Source organism: Crocodylus porosus, unplaced genomic scaffold, assembly GCF_001723895.1.
Source record: "Crocodylus porosus isolate Cpor-Errol unplaced genomic scaffold, CroPor_comp1, whole genome shotgun sequence".
In the NCBI taxonomy this organism is placed as follows: domain Eukaryota; kingdom Metazoa; phylum Chordata; order Crocodylia; family Crocodylidae; genus Crocodylus; species Crocodylus porosus.
Window position 1 is genome coordinate 5692123 of NW_017728921.1, and position 19650 is coordinate 5711772.

The following is a 19650-nucleotide window of genomic DNA, read 5'->3' on the forward strand; positions in this document are numbered from 1 at the left end:
TATACCTCCTCTGTGTCCTTTCAAACGTGATTCATGATTTTGGATACCACAGTTTTTGAGACACTTGGGGATCCCAATTTTCAGGGTGTAGATGCTCAGCACATTCTGAAAAAACAGCCTTCTCCAAGAACCTCTTTTGAAACATGGGGCCTGGGTTTTATTAAGCAAGATGCTTTGAATCCTACTTTATATCACTCGGCTTGCTAGACAGACTTCTGTGCGGCTTGTCCGTTGCATTTCCAGCCATAAGTGGAAGGCTCCTATTGAAGATGCTGCAAGTTTTCCCAAACTATATTTAAAGATGATTAAAAGCTTCTGCTTTGTTCATTCCCATAAGGAAAGGATCTGTGAAGGAAGCTTACAGACACGGGCAGCGCATTTCACTTTGGCTAGGGGTAGCAGATGAGGAGCTTTGAAGGTAGAAGAGCTCACTCCCTCCTTCTCCTGGTAGAGTTGTACATTCAGTGAATTCAGAGTTGGGAGATCTCTCTAGCTTGGGGCCTTCGTACAGTCTCTCGGCTGCATCCTTATTTCTGTGGCACTCGTCCGGCAGAACGTGGACATAGGTGGATTCTCAGACCTCCGTGGACGCCAGCTACAGTCCCTGGGAGGGACCTCGCCAAACTGAGGCAGCAAACAGATGATTTCACAAGCCAGGCTGGCCTATATTTCCGTGGGCCCCGCCCCTTGCCTGCTGATTGGCCAACAGGCCCTGGTGGCCCCACCCCTCGGTGATGATTGGTGTGGAGGGGTGGGGCCACACAAAAAGGCAGCTCTCTCAGCCAATCGGTGGCAGAGGGAGCTGCTGCCACCTTTTCTGCTCCTCTTTGAGCTGGTGACTTCTCCCCACCCAGCTGGGGAACCAAGATTTTATTTATAGTAAGTTCCCCCCCCCCCCCCCAAGTGATTCCCTGCAAAGTCATGGAAACCACAGTTTCTGTGAAAATTGCAAAATTGCAATTTGAGTAGGTCCCTACCCCGTGGGGCTCAATGCAGGTGCCGCAGTCCGCCTGCATCCAACTGCGTGCAGGGACTTGGCCAAAGGGGGAAAGGTATTGTACAGGGTATCTTGCTATAAGCAATTGTATCGAGCAGGAGTAGGAAATCCTGGGGGGATAAAAACCTGGGGGAAAAAAATGCAGAGCAGGACTCCCCCAAGAGCTTCAGGAGTCTCCAAAACTTCCAGCTGCAAAAATAAATCCAGGGCAGGCTGTTCCAGTTTAGTACATTTGAAACTTAATACTTTTTTTTTTCCTCAAGACCGGACTAGATGCCAGCTTGTGGAAGCACTGTCACAACCTGGGATGGGAGACAGATGCAGCCGAACCCGATGCAGACAGCCAGGCTGCCCCCCTTCCCAAACAGAAGAAAAATTCTGCTCGTGGTTTACAGCAGCATGAAGCTCCTAACTAGGAACTTCTACACAAATCAAATCCACCCAAATATACACACACATTTTGATAAGCTGAATGGAAAAGGATCAGAACAGGGGACTCAATCTTCCTGGGGAAAACTGCCCAAGGTAGAATGCCACACCCCTAATCGTGCAATGCTGATAAAGACTTTTCCCCTTAAAGATCTGCTTTATGGGCTTCGAGGACCAATGTAATGTTAACAAAGGTACTTACCTTCAGGATTTAATAGAGCAGCTTAGGAACAGAGAAAATGATTGCCTGGTGCCACAGGATTCAAATGGACAGAATCAGGATTAGAATTTGGTGAAATGTGAAACTAATAATTTATTCACCAAAAATGGCAGTTTCAGGTCAACTGAAACTGCAAAGTCATACCTGAGAACACTTCATTTGGGGCAAGGGAAGAGAAGGGATTTATTTAGATATTTTTCTTTTTCCTTCCTCCCTCAAGAAAATCTGCACGCTTGGTCTTTTTGCCTGAATTAAGTAAAAACCATGCTAAATGAATACTTTTGCCAAGATCTTCTGGTCCCAGTCTCCTCTTCTCTCCTGAAGTGCGCTGCCCCCAGTGTTAGTCAGATTCATTTTACTTCATCTGTAGAGCTGTGTCAAAATTAAATCCGAGTCCCCCCACTCCGCTTACCTTCATCTTCACTAGTTTTTCTTTACATCAATACATTTTTTTACATTTTCTGACTAGCCCAAATTCCTAGGAAAAAGGCCTGTGCTTTTACTTGGCATTAAGTTAAATTTGACTATAGACAAAAGGTAGTTTACCTGGCAATTCAGGAAAGCCACTGGTTTTTACCCATTTGCTTTAGTTCTTTTAAATGAGCACAGAAGGTGATGGGTCTGAGGGAGAAGCCAAAGGCAGATATTCCTTGTGATAGGACTATTAAATTGCCACCTCGCCCTCCCACTCATTCCTGACCTGATGGACGAAACATTTTCAAACGGCAGCCTCTAGTTTTGTGTACTTGGGTTCCGGACCGCAAGGGCCTGATCATTCGGAAGTGCCAAGGTGGCACAGCTTTCAGACAGCTGGGCCCCAATATCTCAGGAAAAAAGAAAACATTCAAACATTCAAAATTAGTCTGGTCCCAAGCATCCGAGGGAAGGCCACTTCTGAAAACCCTGCACTTCACCTATCAGCAAAACATTCCCTTTCACTTGTGAGCCAGGTGAGAGGACAGCAGATCAATGTGTGTCCAAATTCAGACTCCTGTGGCAGAGCACTACATAGCCCATGTCCTGCAAGAGTGGGAAGGCAGCTTGAGCACTGGCTTGTCAGACTCTTGTTATCTCTGCAATGAACCTATATTTAGGAATGGCAAGAGATGGATACGCCAGAACACAAAATGCTCAAAGAAAAACATAGTGCCCACACTTTTCCACCTAGGTCAGATGGATCAGTTCAGGGCCTATTCCCTTGTCCAGCAAAAACATCTTATGCAGATCTCACCAAAAAGCCAGCAGACTGACAAGTAAGTCACTAGTGCAACCAGCCTTGAACTAAGCCAGTTATAGGTGTCTTTTCACTGCAAATTGCTGCCAAACCTTTGCCCAGGAAGAGAGAATGGGGAACATCGCTAATGAGAAGAGATGCTATTGCTGTGAAACCAAGGAGTTGCAGGGAAGAAAAAAGCTGCCTTTCTCTTCAGAGACTAAGGACACTTTCACACTTGCTGGCTCAGAGCCGGAGCACCAGAGCCCCATTTACAAAGCTGGACTTCCTGGCTGAATGAACAACAATGAAGTCATCTCTTAGCTTATCTTGGTACCAAGCTCATTCAGTTGCAGAAGATTAAGCCATTGCTGTTGCTTTTTGTGGGGGGCTGGGGACACGTTAGACATCTTCACCTCCCAGTATCTCTCAGTTATTTCTGTTTCTTTCTTCTACCACCCCGTTCTCAACTTCTTTCCTCCTGGCAGTGATCTACTCAAACATTTATAATACGCCCATGGTCAAAGCATCCTGGCATGTCCTTCACACCCAAATGTTTCAGCTGTTATTAAATCACTCAACAGGAAAATTCAACAGAGCATCAGTTCTCAGATTCGTTCATACAACAGGCCACTGGTAAGCAGGGTTTTCACATTTCCCATCCCTTCTTCAGCCCTATTCTGAGCTATCTGGCATACTTCACATGGCAAAACACTCCCAGAACAGCATTTGGAGACAAGATGAAAGCACATGCACACATGATGGGCTTTATGATATCCTCTGCTTGTCCCTGCTACATGTCCTCTCTCCTTTCTGTGTGGGACTTGGCCCTGTTCCTTCCAAATCACTCCCACCTGCTTTCCCGCTGCTCTGATCTTTCTGGGTCACTTGGCTCTTCGTTGCTCTGCAAGTATTTGAGCATGCATGCTTCAAATTAGCTTTCTGTGCCTGTTTCTGCTCTAACACTTCATTGCACAAATGTTAACGGGAAATTAATGTGTGAATGGGCCCAAAGGGAGTTCATTTAGAAACATTCCTGAAAAAATATTTGCAGACTTGCTTGGTGATATTAGCTTAGCCTGGGCTTGTGACAAGCCAGGCAGAGAATACCATAGCCCTTAAGGGCCCAATCCTGTTGCTATCCATTTCTGTTCTGCATGACCACAGCTTCCCTTCTCATGTATGGATTGGAGACAGAGCAGAATTCACACATGCCTTACTTCTGAACAGTCACAATGACTACAGCTGATGGAAATATGGTCAGTTTTCAGAGCAATGGCATGCCAACCAGAGAGAGCAAATCTTTCATTAACGCCTAGTGGCGGCAGCTTCCAAATGGCCAATTAAATGAGACAGTCGTGGAACAAAAGGGTCCCATAAGTCATAAGAAGGAGTCTTCTTGCATATAGAAATCCCAATTGTCCAGGAAACTAAAGTCACGACAATCACACCTTAAGGTATGAGACAGTCAATCCAGGGATGCAAGAAAAATTTCCCCTGGGTCATAGCATGTTCCTAATTAGACCTTCAGCATGTGTCCGTTACAAAGATTTTAAACAGCCTGAGTTTGGGAAGGGTGTACTGTCAACATGTGGTGAATCCACACAGTTATTCAAGTCATTCCAAGTGAATCTTACTCAAACCTTTTACACTTTTCCACATCAACGTTTGTTTTGGTATTTCTACAAAATGTGTACATTTTAACTGAGACGATTGACTGGAACCTGCATGAACGGTCAGATGCCTTGTGGCCACCAGTTCCACCACGCAGGCCCAGGGTGCTACAAGAACCACAGTTTTTTTTCTGTGTACAGTAATATTACTGATGTTGCTCCTTCTAGAGTGAGCAACAATTTGGACTTCATTGTAAAGATGGTAATCTCCCTGCCCCATGAGTATAGCTCTTGGTACAGGAGCAGATCGGTGTTGGAAGCAGCCTGGAGGGGCATGGATCAGTAAGTGGACTGTGCAAGGCAGTCAAATGGCCCAGTGCATTTGTCCCACAGAGATCACCTCCAGAGAGCGTGGGTACAGTGTCATAGACATTCATCCTGTGCCCAGGGTCTCTAAGGAGCTAAGAAACAGCTGCTTCAGAGAAGCAGTTAACGGGCTCATGATGCTTGGCTCTGGCTATAGCTTTCAGTCCTAGATGTAAACATAACTTGCAGGCATGTTCCCAATGCTAGGAGTGCAAGGGTCAAAAGCATCAAGTGTACATAAACGTTTTGTCGCAACGATGCCTGTTTCCTTAGCTTGGCAGGCAAAAGGCCATAGGTGACTGTATTTATGGGGAGTGTACCGACTGATCTGCCAAGATGCCAAACATCTCGCAGTCTATTATGCAGGAAGCAAACCAGGTACCAACAGTCCCAGGCTGGAACTGTAAGATACCAGTTATAGCAAATGAAGGCAAATAGCCCAACTCAGGCATCCATTCAGGGAGCTGGAATTTATCTTCAGCTTGCGGAGATTTCTGTGCTAATCATTTCTTGGCTACTACGAAGCGCTTCATTAGGTAAGTTGTTATTTATATTCCACTAGCACGCTGAGGCCAACAGAGATTGGGACCCTCTCCCCCCCCCAATTATGCTGGTGACCATACCAAAAAAGAATGCCTGCCCTGTGGAGCTTACCAGCCTTACAGTTGGTAAACTTTCCATAAAGCAAGCAAAAAATGCCAAAAGTTTGGATGAGCATACCACAATTAAGGTTTCAGAATAAGTTAAGAAGAACTATATCAGCTCAAGTGCATTGTAAAGATCATTCAACCAGATTTACTAGATTTAAAGTTGCATGTATTTTAGGATACAAGAACCTGAATTCTTTCCACTTCAGGCATTGCTACATTCTGATATTCCACATGTGCTTTTACTACCAGCAACTACTATACAGCCCCACAGTTCCTCTGCAGTTACCCAGCATTAGGCCTGTGAGTTTCCATCTCTACAATAATAGGCCAAGGGCAAACTGAAGTAATGCAGTCAAGCCTGCAAAAAAAAGACAAGCAGTGTCTGTGCATGGTGCACAGAGGGTCCATCTCCAGTAGAGTTACAAATGTTTCAGATATCATCTGTACTGCAAATGGAAATGGAGTTATGACAAAGTGCTCCCCATATAAGCTGGGACCAAACTGTACACAGATTAAAAGCTCCAGATAATTCAGGAAGTCTGTAGGAGAGCAAGGTCTAGACCCCAAATCCTCAAAACTTAAGAGTTCCATGCTTTAACCACAACTTCTCCTTCCTCCCTTTAAAAACAAAGCAAGCTACTTTTCTTCAGACACCAATAACTTTTTCTTCCCTGATGAAGACTACGACAAGCCAAGTTTGGCATTTCTAGAGTCAGTTGTTTTGCACTTGCTTATCTAAAAGCAACACTTTTAGATAAGCTTCCATATAGTTTTCATCAGTGTAGCTCTTCAGGTTTTACGCCAGCATAAACAAAAGGAAAAAATTAGACACCAACTGTGTTTCTCCCCTTTGCCCTCATTCATGTACTCTCAGCCAACCAGAGACTAAATCAATTTTTAAAAATTCCTGAAAAAATAGAAGAATTCATCCTTGAGCTGTTACCAAGGATAGAAACAAGCAGCTTCTCCTACTCATGAGCTTCCTGGCCCACATACAAATCCTGGAGCCCTGGGAATCCCACTTGCGTCCTGAGAAGAGATGGGAGGACTCAAAACAAAACGTGGCAAATCCTACTGACTAGGAACATCTCTGTAAGATGGAGAGGTTCTCTCTTCCTGCAAAGCACAGCATCTCCTCTGGGACCCATTACAGCACAATTTTCTCTTCTGCTTCAGTTTTAGTGCCATCTTCATTATGCCACCTGATAACACAGCCTCACCATTGGAACCTGTTAGAGTTTACAGATGGACATCCTTGGCGAAGATTAAAACCTCGTCAGCGGTTATATTTTGGAACCTTCTAAATATTTTAAGGATGCAGATAAAAAAAAAAAAAAAAATCAGCCAGAGGCAGACTGTAACTGCACCCAAGAGCTGGCTGCTGCAGACATAAAACAGCTGACACTACAGATTTGGGATTTCCCCACAGCATTTTTAATCTCTTTAGGAAACAAGTGGTTACTATATCTGTAGAGTTCTGCAATTGGTCACACAATTATCAGGGCCAACTTCCTGTGACATGCACGAGAAGCTGACCATTCTCTCTTACACTCAAAGCAGTTTGAGATTCCCTTATTTCAGATTAAAGCTTTCTACTGCTGAAGAACACCAACACTGTGGTGTTTCAGTGACTCTGTTTTAGTGACAGGGACAAGGGCTGGCTCCTTGTGGGCTGCAGTAATCCACAGCTGGCTAATCTATGAAGTCATACACTGATGGTATTATTGCTTGGGACAACCAGAGACAAGACATCTTAAACACAGGTCCACTGTTGTTTGGATGCCTCAGATGCACACCATCCATTCCCAGTCTGAAGGGAGAATGCTCTGTGTGGCATACAGTGTTCTCAAAACAATTCACAAGAAGCGTGCAAGTATCACTGCCACTGTTTTATAGTTGGGGAAAACCCAGGCTAGGAGTTGGTGACCCAATTAAAACCTTGCAGCCAGACTGGGCAATAGGTTTTAGCAATTCCTGGTCCATCTGCCAGAGGACAGTGCCTCTCTCTGCAGCAAGAGTCCAAGGTGCTATCATTTATAACAAAGTTACTGCATCAGTTTGGTCTGTTGCTGCCAATGTTAGCCCTATCTACCTACGGGAAAGGACAAAGAGGACCTCCAGGTCTAGCAAGGCTAACATATCACTTATGTTGGTAATGAGATTACGCTGAAACAAAGCTGGCTCTTGCCCACATTACAGGCCATGTAGGGAGGGACCTGGAAGTTAGTACTTGGTATGCTGTTTTGGCCCCACTGTAGTATTGGTCACAGGACAGTTTTCCAGTGTGCGGCATTGCACAGCAGCAAGCCTTTCCTCCAAATAGATCCTTGCACCTGGTGCTTCAAACTGTCACTTTCTAATCCGCATCCCTACCAAAATCACTGGGGAGTTTCACCTAGAGTCTCATGGCACAATACACCCCAGATGCGCAAGAGTTGCAGGTACAGGGAGAGTAAAACAGCTCTTACCTGGATCTCTTCTCCATTTTGGCTGCTCTCACCGTGGAGCTTCTCCTTCAATTTCCCAAGCTCTGCCCGCAAAACGCCCATCTCTTGTTCCTTGGTTTGTAGGTAGGCTTCCAACTCCACCTTCTGCTCAATCAGTGCTTTCCCCTGAGCCTCAACAACCGTTATTCTGTGCCGAAGGTCATGATTAATTTTCATTAGCCTGTTCTGCTGTTGTTGCAGCTGCAATATAAGCAACACAGTAAGTCAGCACCCATTAAGCCATGGTAATTAAATCAAAAGTGTTAATTTAAAGAGCATGCCTGTTGAATTCATGTCTTCTTTCACTTTCATTTTTTTAAACATCTAATTATCTGCTGCAGTCTCGCTTTCCAAATGCTGGTTAATTAGTTTTCAGAGTAAATGGAGGCACTTTTCCTGCAGCATAAGACATTGTGTTCTTATCATCAAAGCCATTTCTTCAAATGCTATAATCTCTCTTTAAAAGTGTTTCAGAGTAAGGTTTGAGGACATCATAACCCAAGATAAATCAAGCTTTGACCAACAATAGAAATGATAAAGTTATTCATACAGGGTTGATTAATAATTGTATGTTGATAGCACCTGGCTGGAGCCAGCCAAGACCCAGCCCCTTTGTGCTAGGCAGTAGACAATGTGAATCCAAGTTACAGACCATCCCTGCCCTGTGAACCTTACTATCCAAATGGTGGAGACAAAGAAAAGGTGGGAAGTAAGGCAGATGGGGAACTGAGGGCATTGTGTCTCAAGACTTTGTTGTCAAGTGCTCCATAACCAAGATTTGAAAACAAGTCTCCAGAGTCCCAGTCCACAACCTTAACTATGAGCTCTTCCACCTTCCTTGGAAGTTTATCCAGTAGTTCAGTGTACATAGCCTCATCCCAGAATCTTCCAAATAGGTGTCCACACTACTTACAGCACCACAGTGGAGCACCTGGTTGACAGACTGTAGAGAAAGCTAGGTTTGAGTGGGTCGTGCAGCCCCTTGCCTTGAGCTGAGATCTTCAAAGGCAAACCGGATGGGTGTCATTTGCAGAGTGCTTTGCCTAAGTGGAAAGATTAAAAATATCCAAAGAGGGAAGGAGCAGCAGTTAGGTGCCCAGTTCCCAGATAATTGGAGTTGGGTGCCCAACTTTCCTTTGTGCTAGCTGCTTTTCACAGGCAGCGCATTAGGTTGTTTCAAAATTGATATGTTGACTCAGTCCCTGTTCTGAGGAGCTCGCAATCCTTCAAACTTCCTCTGTAGATGCAGAGAAAGGGTCATACTCCAGAGCTGCTAATCTGGCATCGTTCATAAATTCTAAAGTCACTTAAAACTCTTTTGAACATCCACAGTGTTCTCCAGGGTAGGGAGAAAAGAATAGCCACTTACTGCCTCCACATCCTCATTCTTAAGCCCAAGTTCCCGGTCCTTTGCTCTGATCTCATCCCTCTGTTTATCTACCACTTCCTTCAGCTTCTTCATCACTTGGCGCTCTCTCTCAGACATCCCTGGTTTAAAAAGAAAAAAAGGAAAGGGGTTGAGAACAGTTAGCTAATGAAACCAATAACAGAAAAGTGTGTTAGTGGCATTTGGCAACTTCCATTGCCTTTCTTAACGAGGGAAAGGCTGTTGGTAGATCACTTAGCTCAAGAAAGCCATGTGCTGGGTTCACAAATCATGGGGAAGAGACTACATAGGTCCACGGGCATGTCACCCAACTGGCAGGCCTTAACAGTCCTCCAATGCATTTATGATGAGCAGTGAAACAGGAGTTCCATCTCTTTGCTAAGCACCTAGCTGTGATGTTCATACACCAGTCCCATAGGCTTGGGGATAGAACTATAAGTATGACTGGGAGATGCTCCATAATGGGTCTTTCATTTAAAAAAAAAGGTAGGAAAGATTTTTTTTATGGAACAATGATGGAATTTTGCATTGGCAGGGTCAAATCTCACTTTATGCACATGTCACTAGGCTTGGTCCTTCACTTGCAGGGAGATTAGTTGGATGCTTTGAGAGGGCCTTTTGGCTTCCCTTGTACAGAGTTGGGTCAAAAACAATGGCTGTTCAGCTTGAGTTAGGACCATGCCCTCTCCCTGGATACATATTTTGCCATTCTCTCCCTCCTCACCACCCCATCCCACTGCAGTCATTTGGCTTTAAAAATCAGTGATTCTCAACCAGGGTCCCACCAGGTAATTTCAAGGGTGCCTTGAGGCACGAGGAAATAAGCAGATAAGCATAAGCTCAGGCTTGTCCCTAGCCCCACTGACCAGCCCCTCTGCAAGGAGGTGAGCACTGCAATATATAAATTAGTTTTGAAATCAGGTGCCACTCAAGTCACAGAAGTTTCGGAGGATACCTCGAGTCCAGTGAGGGGTGCTTCAAGTCCCACAAGGTTGAGAACCACCACTTTAAATTAATTACACTTTGGGCAAAGGGGCAAGGGAAGCAGATTTCTCTTGTCACACATGTTTGAAGCAACTCTAAAGATCTCACCATAAATACTGCTTAAAGATTAATGAGGGATTAAATGAACCTGTAGTCTGCCCAACAATTCAGTAGGATAACATCAAAAGTCACTAGACAGGGCACTCCCATTCATGCCATTCCAGAGCACCCGGATACTGCAATGATGGGCACAACAGCAGGCCACTGTCCTGCCAACAGAAAGCTGTTAGCTTGGTGAAGTTACAGATTTTCTCCCTAAGCTTCATTACCAGCATTAAGAATTGTGGAGCTGATGCAGTCTGATTTTCTTGATACATCACAAATAACAACAAAACTTTCTCTCATGCTGACACAGTTGTGTGTCAGTAAATCTATGGCTCAGGAGCTAATTAGCAGGACTGCCTTAGGACACACGGACCTGAATGTGGTTCAGTGGCTAATGGAAGTGGCAGTATCAGTATGGAGTTGCTGTGTGATCTTAGGCAAAGCACTCAGCCTCTCTCTTCCTCATTTCAGACACAGGGAAAGCTATGAATAGCAATAATTTCTTTATCCCCTGGAGCAGCTGGGACACCAAACTCAACGCCTTTTTTCAGTTCACTGGGGCAGGTCTTCAATTAAGTGCGCTGCATCAGCTTTGCTTTGTCGATAGCTGGCTTCAACCATCCCACTAGGTTTTTCCTTTTGTTAGGGGGATCAAAGTTAAACTCCTATGGGGAGACTTGTGCTTACCACCTCCACATCAGAGACACTCCCCATAAGAGCACCAGTACTAACAATGCAGTGGAAATGGATGGAAGCGGAGAAAACAGGAGAGAATAAGACGGACCTGGAAGAGGTGGAGGGATGGCAGCCATGCTGCATCCCTTGTCCTTGCCTTCCAAGTCTGTTTCGGAGCCCCTGTGGGTTCCTCACCAGGTGCAAAAGCACATGAATGTGGAGAGGGAGAATAGCAGCTTCCTCCCCACTCCCACCACTGCAGAGGCTATCAGGAAGCTACCAAGAGGATGCTAAAGCAAAGGAGAAAGGTAACTTCAAAGGAGTGCAGGAGGGGTGTGCTAGGAAGGGCTGGCACGTTGTTCTGGAGGGTGTTGCTCCAGAGACTTTACAGAGTCTGATCATGACTCAGGTGTTCATGTTCCAGTTTGTCTTAGGCTGATCTTTTATCTCCCTGTTGAGCCTCCTTGCTCTGCTTCTGAAGTTGGATCCTCTCCTCAGCCTTGAGCATTTTGGAGGATTCCAGTAATTCTCATGGCTTTGATGCGGCTAACTGGGACCCAGCAGGGAGGACAGTCAGGCTCCAGGACTAAGTTGTCAGCCCTGCTCAGCACACAGCTGGGAGTCTAGATCTGGAATCTTAATCCCAGTTATGAGACTGGTCAGTGAGTCAGTGACAGGCTCATCACTAAAGCTCTGTGTCTCCGTTTCCCCAGTTGTAACAAAACAAAACAAAAAGCCATGTTTTTGCATAAGTGAGCAGGAGCCCCATTACAAATCAGCAAGGGAACAAGCCTTCCCCCAAAAGCCAGCTGAGCACAGCAGTTATCTTTTACACAAGTAGCTTGTCAGTGCAGTTTGACTGCATGTTGTAACACTACTGTGCATGCTAACATGCTATGCTGGAACCTGGCTCGCTCCCCGCAGAGCCGGATGCAGGACTGATGCCTAAAACATCAGCTAGGCTGGGAGGTACAAAAGAGACTGACAGCAATGAAGAGTACTTGGACTGGCAAGTTTTTACTGCTCCTTACCCACATGGGTGTTATGAGGCTTAAATTCATTTTTGTGTGTACAGTAAAATGCTTTGAGACCCCCCCCCCAGCTACCATATGCTATTTAAGGAGTAAAGCATCTGTGTGTCATTAAACCGACTCCCTTCCCTTCACCCCTCATTTTCCTCTGTGGCATCTGGTGAACATGAAGGACTTCTGCTGACTCAACATGGATCACAGAATCATTTTCTTTGAGGATGAGGTGCAGGATGTTTGTGTTCCACAAGCATTTTCTTCCTTTGCCATATCTTAAACACACAGGAAAAGAGAAAGCAGCCCAGCCCAATGAGTGCAAGACTGGCAGTCTCCATGATTCAGTCTCTGCTATCTGCAGGATCTTAAATAGCACACCCAGGTGGCTTCCCCAAGCTCACCCCATCCATAGCTTCCTTTGGATTGTTGAGCAAGCTTGATTTGTTGTTGTATGGCGTGGCAAGAAAGAAAGCAGCTCAAAATGCAGCTCTACTCAGCAAAACAGAAATTAGGCCCAGATTAGGGCCTCTAGTATTTATACTGGGGGCCATACAGTCACATAATTAAAATTAAATTGTGTAGCAAATACAGTTTAAATATACTGTCACATTTGCAAGAAGACTTTCACATCAACCATCCAGGATATGTTTAAAGGCTCTTTCCTTACACTCGCACGATTCTTCTGGAAGGAGATGAGAGCCTCATCCTATTAACACTGAATTAAATTATCAGACCCTTATGGACTTTATTGGGTGCCTGCCCTAACAAAAAAAAAACAACACACTGTTGTATCTGTTTAATGCCTGATAGCGCCCACCTGAGGCCCCTGCTGGTATCACAGACCTTGTGCTACATCTTTAAGTTTTCATGATCCAAATGTATTGTTGAATAACTGTGGTAGGCTGGGTTCCTGGATAACCAGACAAAAATATCTCCTCCCATGTAGCAAGCATCCTGCAACTTGCTGAGGCCTCTCAACTAAGGGTTGAAATGGACTTCAAAAGTCTAGTCCAGACCCTTCCAGAGATTCAGGATGTGCTGTTTCCTTTCCACCTCAAACAGATGCCCATCCAGCCTCTGATTGAAAGCCTTCAGTGAAAGAGATTCAGCAACTTCCCATTCACTGTTTTACTATGGCATGACCTGTTTCCTGGAACTGGCCTCAGTAACTGAGATTGAAATATAATCCCAAACCAAAACTAAGACATGATCAGATGGGAAGTAGAGGGCTGGGGCTTAGATCCACCTTAGTATTTGGGCACTTTACTTCTACCGATCTCAATGGCAATTCAGGGCCTAAATATCTTTTGAGGATTTGGAACAGAGTCTTTTTTAGGACACAAGTGCGAGAGAGCTTTTTTGGGAGCTTCCTACATATGCCCGTCCTGCCGCAATCCTACCTGAGACAGTAGGGTGTAGGATCTTCTCCCACAGCACATCCCTGCGCCTTCAACTAAATTCACCAGTGGCGTTACACCGGGGAAGGACCATTCAGCCAATGGCCTTACAGGATTAATTTGGTGAATAAGAGCAACATTAATAAGACTGCTCAGAATCCTGCCGCATCTCCTTTGAACTCTGTCTTCTGCCCCACAACTTTCCGAATAACCTTGTTCGGCTCAAGGCTTCCAAGAAGAGTAGCTCACCTTACTGCTTTTCCCTCTTCCACACTTTTGGCCTCAAGGCTGACTCATTACAGGACACTTTCTTCAAGCCAGATGACCTGCCTCACAGAACAAGGCTACTAAAGTATTGTGCCTTTAATTGTTTGAGCATTGACTTCCAAAGTGCTCAGAAAGGGATGGCAGCAGCTCTGCCCTTCCCAAACCACACTTGTCAAGGCTCGTTTAAAAGTGATTTTGAAGGAACTTTTGCTAAAAGATAAGGCTTTGTTGTAACTCTTTCTCCCCCACCCCCCTAAGAAGCCACATATACCTTCTTATGACTGAATGTAGACTTGCATTGCCTACACTGATAATAAAGCACGAGCCCCAGTTATTTTCAAGATGCCTCACAGAAGAGCTGTATTTTCAGATGGGAGATAGCTGAGGCTAGGTACAGTCACATGCCTCAGTCATTAGCAGGAACTGAACTAGAGACCTAACATGCACCCATACCACAAGCCTCTACCACTTAAACTGGATTTCTTCAACTGCCTGGCAGGCAGGCTGTTAAACTCCAGGTCCAGCCACTAAGTGGGGAGACATGATCACAGGCACCAAGTCATGCTAAGGGGGTGGTCCTCAACCTTTGGTGGTCCACGAGCAGCAATACTGAACAATGCACAGGAGGCAACATCACCTTTATTCCCCCTGTCAAACCCAGCTTTAATGTCCTGTGAATGCCCCAGCAGCAGCCAGGACCTCATTGCCCAAGTGTTGCCTATGAGCAATAAGTTGCGGACCGCTGTACTAAGTTATGAAAACTTAACCTGAAATCTTATTATATCTACTTAGACTTGATGAGCTCTGAGATTTGGAAAGCTGTGTCTGGGTCCGCAGACAGCATGCATAGAGTATGGGTTACCCTGAAAACAATCCTTTGAAGCATTTCTCTCTCAACCAAATTGAAACTTTGATTTGAGTCCCAGGTCTGGCTCTATTTATGAATGACACACTTCTCCAATGGGAGGTTCTTCTACATTATCCAGTTCCAATGCCAGTCATAACAGATTCACAGTTACTTTTGCATCGCTGTTACACAGATATTTGTCTGACAGACATCCTGGTCTCATTGAAGTAAATGAGATGTTTGCTAACATTTTTTGCCATACCCCAGATTTGACTCCTGAAGGTTTTTTCTGTGCGTCTGCTAAAGTAAAAATAACCTTGAAAAGCATGCCTAGCATTTGCTTGCCAATCTAAACTCAAGGCTTATGACTATATTTAAATACAAACACTAAAACTGCATTGAGTGAGTTTATCCATTGGAAAAAAAAACCCAAAAAACTAGGAGAGAAGGCAGAACAAAAGGAAATCTGACTCTCTGCAACATGTCAAGTTCTTTTACTTCTGTGACTCATCTGCCTCTCCCCCACCCCCTCCCTTTTTTGAGCACTGACATTTTTCCCAATTAACAGTCAATTAAATTCCAATAATAGTGAAAGCTTGCTCAACTTCAGCCTACGAGACTCAGAAGAGCTGCATTTATCTTCAAGAACTAATGACGCTAAAGGGGTTTCATGCTTTTTAATTGCAATCTTCCATTATACTCCTCCACAGGTACTCAGTCTAAGGATTTGATTCAGTACTGAGAAGACAGGTTGCAGCCTGAAGACTTTTTGCCCATCTACCCAAGGATGGAATTTAGCCCTGTACTTTAGTGTTCTTTAAGTGAGAAACGTCCATCCGTTAGCATTTATTGGAGGCTACTATGAGCCCCAGTTGAGAGCTGTGGTTCTCAAAATTGGAACCTGCTCAAAGATTGCTCAGAGTGATTAATAATGCTGGGTTCTCACCATCAGGTACCTTAAAGGGTGCTTAGTACTTCTCTGCGAGACACCCCTTTAAGTGTCTCAGTGTAGACATGAGAACTGGAAACACAGAATTCATTAATCTCTTAAAAAATCTTGGCCATAAGTAGTAACTCATATTGGGATGTGCTGCTTGACTGCAGTCTGCCTAGTCTGCAGCTACACAAGATACGAAGTGAATGGCTGTAGTATTTCAACTACGCAGCCGACAATTATTTTCTTAATTAAATATTTGGACATCTAATCAGATCCTTAACTCAGGCCATTATATTAGTAACAGGCCTCAATCTTGCAAGAAAGAAGCCTGGGGATCTGCAGAGCCTTGAAGTAGTCAGCAGGATCCATCCACGCAGCCCTGATGTAGGCCTGGGATCAACTAACAAGATTTCTCCCCATTTAATACTTGAGATGAGAACCACCCACTTCATCTTACAATTTGGGCAATTTTTAGTCAGGTCTCTAAAATGCATGGTGCTCTGTCTAAGATTTACCAGCTACCCTCATTATAGATGTGCATGCAGAATAACAACCCCGCTCCCACTTGTGAGGCCCAGCTCAGATGAGTTATTTCTCTGCTATAATGACTCTCTCCCTTGGTCTTTGACCATGACAATTCTGAAATTTTACCATATGGTCTTGTCTTGCCAATATCTCAAAGCAGGATCCCCCTCCACTCCTAACTCTGCTCATCATAAATTAGTTGTTTTTCTTCAGACTTAACAGAACGGAGCCTAATTGCTTTACATTCCAGTATACTGAACTGCATGTCCAAGTTCACTTGCATCTCTCTACTGTTTTGCACAGACATGAAGAGACTGAACCTATGCTACAAAAACAAAGCATTATTTAAAAAGAGGGAAAACATTTCTCAAGATACCATTCTCAAGGAAAAAAAAATATTATGCCCGACCAAAAGAACAGCAGTTTTACTTTTCACTGTTCTCCTCCTCCAAGCAAATAATGATGTTCCAATCCTTCTTTTGCTTCCATGATTTAGTCACAGATTCTCCCCCAACTCCTCCCCGATCTATCCAGAAAAGAATAGACAGCAATAGATACAGTAGATACAACACACATCTTTGATCAAGAATCATTTTTGAAGGAAAAGAGGCCAAGCTATTACGCAGTTTCAAGAGTTAAACTTGCCTTCATGTTTCTGGAACTCCTCTTCTGTGAGGTTAAGGTCTTTATGAGACAGGTTAGACATCAGCTGCTTGTTCTCCTCCTGCAGCTGAGCTATTTGGGTAAGAAGGTCCTGGGCCTCCCCTCTCCATACATCCTCCACCAGTTCCAGTTCCTAAAAGACCAGGTCACAGCATAACATTAATGCCGATATAAGCAACCAAAGCTATTTGCAGACCACAGCTTTGACCAAAGCTTTTTGTAGAGGAAACCACCAACATCCCACAACGTTCTCTTTTTATTTTAATCCTTTAAACCACTCCAGTAAAATAATGGGGTCCCCAACTGCATATAGTTTTTTGGTGTCTGTATAATACCCGTGATTGGAATTTCACTGTAGATGGTGAGGGAGAATTCCTGCACCAAAAGGATTTTCAATTTAAGTAGGGAAGATTGCTACAGGGTGGATTCTTTCTGCCATTTCACAGATTGGGAAGTGAGAAATAGATTCAATGACTTGCCCAGCTCCCGGTGAAAGTCCTTTTGAGAGCTGAGAACTGAATCCAAATCTTCAAAATCATGATCTGTACACTCAAGGTACACAGAGCACCAAATGGGCTTTCCGGCACGCTCGAGACAAGTCAGTCAGGCAGAACATGGGATACTGATTTATTTTAAGAGTATATTAATATCCTCTCTATATAAAAAGGGAGCATATTTATGTCTCGAGTATGCGACAGCGGTGCAATATTTGATTATATTTGTGGTTTTAATGAGACAGCACCAGAGTGCTGGGTTCCTCGTCCTGTGTTTTAACAGTTCGACTACGCCTCCTTTCACATACTGCTGTTCTGAAGTGACAGCCATGTCCACAGCAGCAAAACTGTTCAAAACAGCAACTCCCTTTATTCATGACACTTTGTGTCAAGAGCAGCTGCTACCAATCCCGATAAAGGTCGTATCAGGACACTAAGTATAGACACATCCTGGAGGAAAGGAGATCATACTTATCTCAGTTTGCTTTAAAAAATATATATATATCTTCATCGCAAAGCAGGAACTCTCTGATGGTGGGCAGTCTGTGTTCCCTCGTCATGTTTGTTGTTAAACACAGCCGCTACACATACTTGTGCTCAGACCATGGAAACCCTAGCTGAGCTATGTGCTAGCTTTCCACAAAAGTAGTTCCACTTATATGAGGCTTTAAAAAGCCAGGGCACAGCTCTAGAGGGCTGGAGCACGCTCCACTGGGCATGCCACATCCCAGAGGAACAAACACAGGCAGAAAGCACTCTTGATAGGAAACTACTCTCCCCTCAATTTTCAGTCCCAAAATATGCAAAATAAATTTGAATCCAATATCCAGCGCACACAGTTAGGAGCATCAGAAAGAGAGAAAGAGAGAGGAAAAAACCCAACCGAACAGCTTATCCCCTCAGAACTGAGGAGACAGGAAGCGGAAACCAATCCTTGTATCATGGGTGATGACCTCCATTATTATTATCCTTTCCCAAAATAATTTGGGTCTACGGGAGAAACACTTGTCAAATTATCTATATTGATACAGATAATTTGACATCACTATAGGTTATAGATCTATACTATAAAATCTCTATCCCTTATCTCCGTCTCTATAGATAATCTATATAGAGCTCTATATAGGTCTCTATATAGATCTAGATCTATATTTGTATATACATAGATCTATATAGAGAGAGATAGAGAGATAAAGATATGGTGAGAGAAAGAAAGAGAGAGAGAGTCTGTATGCTACAGCCCAGGGCCAAGTATGACACGGTGGGACATGCATAGGGAACTTTTGGACAGACAAGGTGCTTTGGGTGAATCTGATATCTTTTATTAAAAGTTTTAAGTTGGTCTAATAAAAGATACCAGATTCACCCAAAGAACCTTGTCTGCCTATGTCCTTAGACCAACATGGCTACAACCTACAGCCTGGGAACTTTTGGAAACACGCACTGACTTATTGGTGCACGCACCCTGAATATCAGCCAACACGGATGGTTTCTGGTGCCGCTGCCCAGACCCAGCCTGGCACTCTTGTACATACAGTGATTTTATGAAGCGAGAACATTGCTATCTGCTGGGCATTCAGCAGCACGTATGAAGTCCCTTGGCCGGCCCCAAGCTACAGTAGCTCTCCCCAGCCAGGCATCCAGTTCACTAGGACATCCCCTGAGAGAGTCAGGTGGCTGGAACTATTTCACTCCAGCAGACGGCTAAAGAGTGACTGGGCAACCAGAGCTACCGCCCTGAGCCTGCAAAGGCAGGCAAGGGACAGGGGTGGGAAGGAAGACTGCATCCGCCCAGGTCACCCCCAGGACAGAGATTTGGCTGTCTGGGGACAAGTCAGCATCGCACTCCTGGGGAGGATCACACTGCCACACGGCTCCTTGCTGCAAAATACGGGGAACACCTTTGGGACCTTTGGAAAAATTACACGTTGACCTCAAGTCCTGCCTCGTGCCCGGAAAGCTTGGGACGTGCCCATGGACCTGACGATTGGGAGTTTCAGGAGCCAAGAGCTTTAGGAGCTAGGAACTTCAGGAATGTTAAGAACCTGGGAGCCAGGAGCTTTAGGAATCTGGAGCTTCAGGAACCAAGAGCTTTAGGAGCCAGGGGCTTTAGGAGCCTAGGGATGGGGGGGGCAGCCAGCTTTAGGAGCCTGGAAGCTAGGAGCTTTAAGAGACTGGAGCTTTAGGAGCCTGCGAGACAAAAGCTTTAGGAACCTGGGAACTTCAGGAGCCCAGGGGGAGGGGGAGGGGGAGCAGCAGCTTGGTGAGCTTTAAAAACCCGGGAGATTTAGGAGTCTGCAGCTTTAGGAGCCTGGGAGCCAAGTGTTTTAGGAGCTTGAGGAGCCCGGGCGGGAGGGGGAGCAGCAGCTT

General features: G+C 44.8%; 1 protein-coding gene across 2 annotated transcripts in view; it reads right to left on the minus strand.

The window, feature by feature from the left end:
• RILPL1 (Rab interacting lysosomal protein like 1) overlaps nucleotides 1–19650 on the minus strand; it is a 32792-nt gene that overhangs the window by 12591 nt on the left and 551 nt on the right. For both annotated transcript variants that reach the window (XM_019538894.1, XM_019538895.1), the window contains exons 2-4: nucleotides 16769–16919; nucleotides 9344–9462; nucleotides 7957–8175 (exon numbers count right to left, since the gene is read on the minus strand). In XM_019538894.1, the coding sequence (XP_019394439.1) occupies nucleotides 7957–8175; nucleotides 9344–9462; nucleotides 16769–16919 (489 nt within the window). The remainder of the gene's footprint in view (nucleotides 1–7956; nucleotides 8176–9343; nucleotides 9463–16768; nucleotides 16920–19650) is intronic.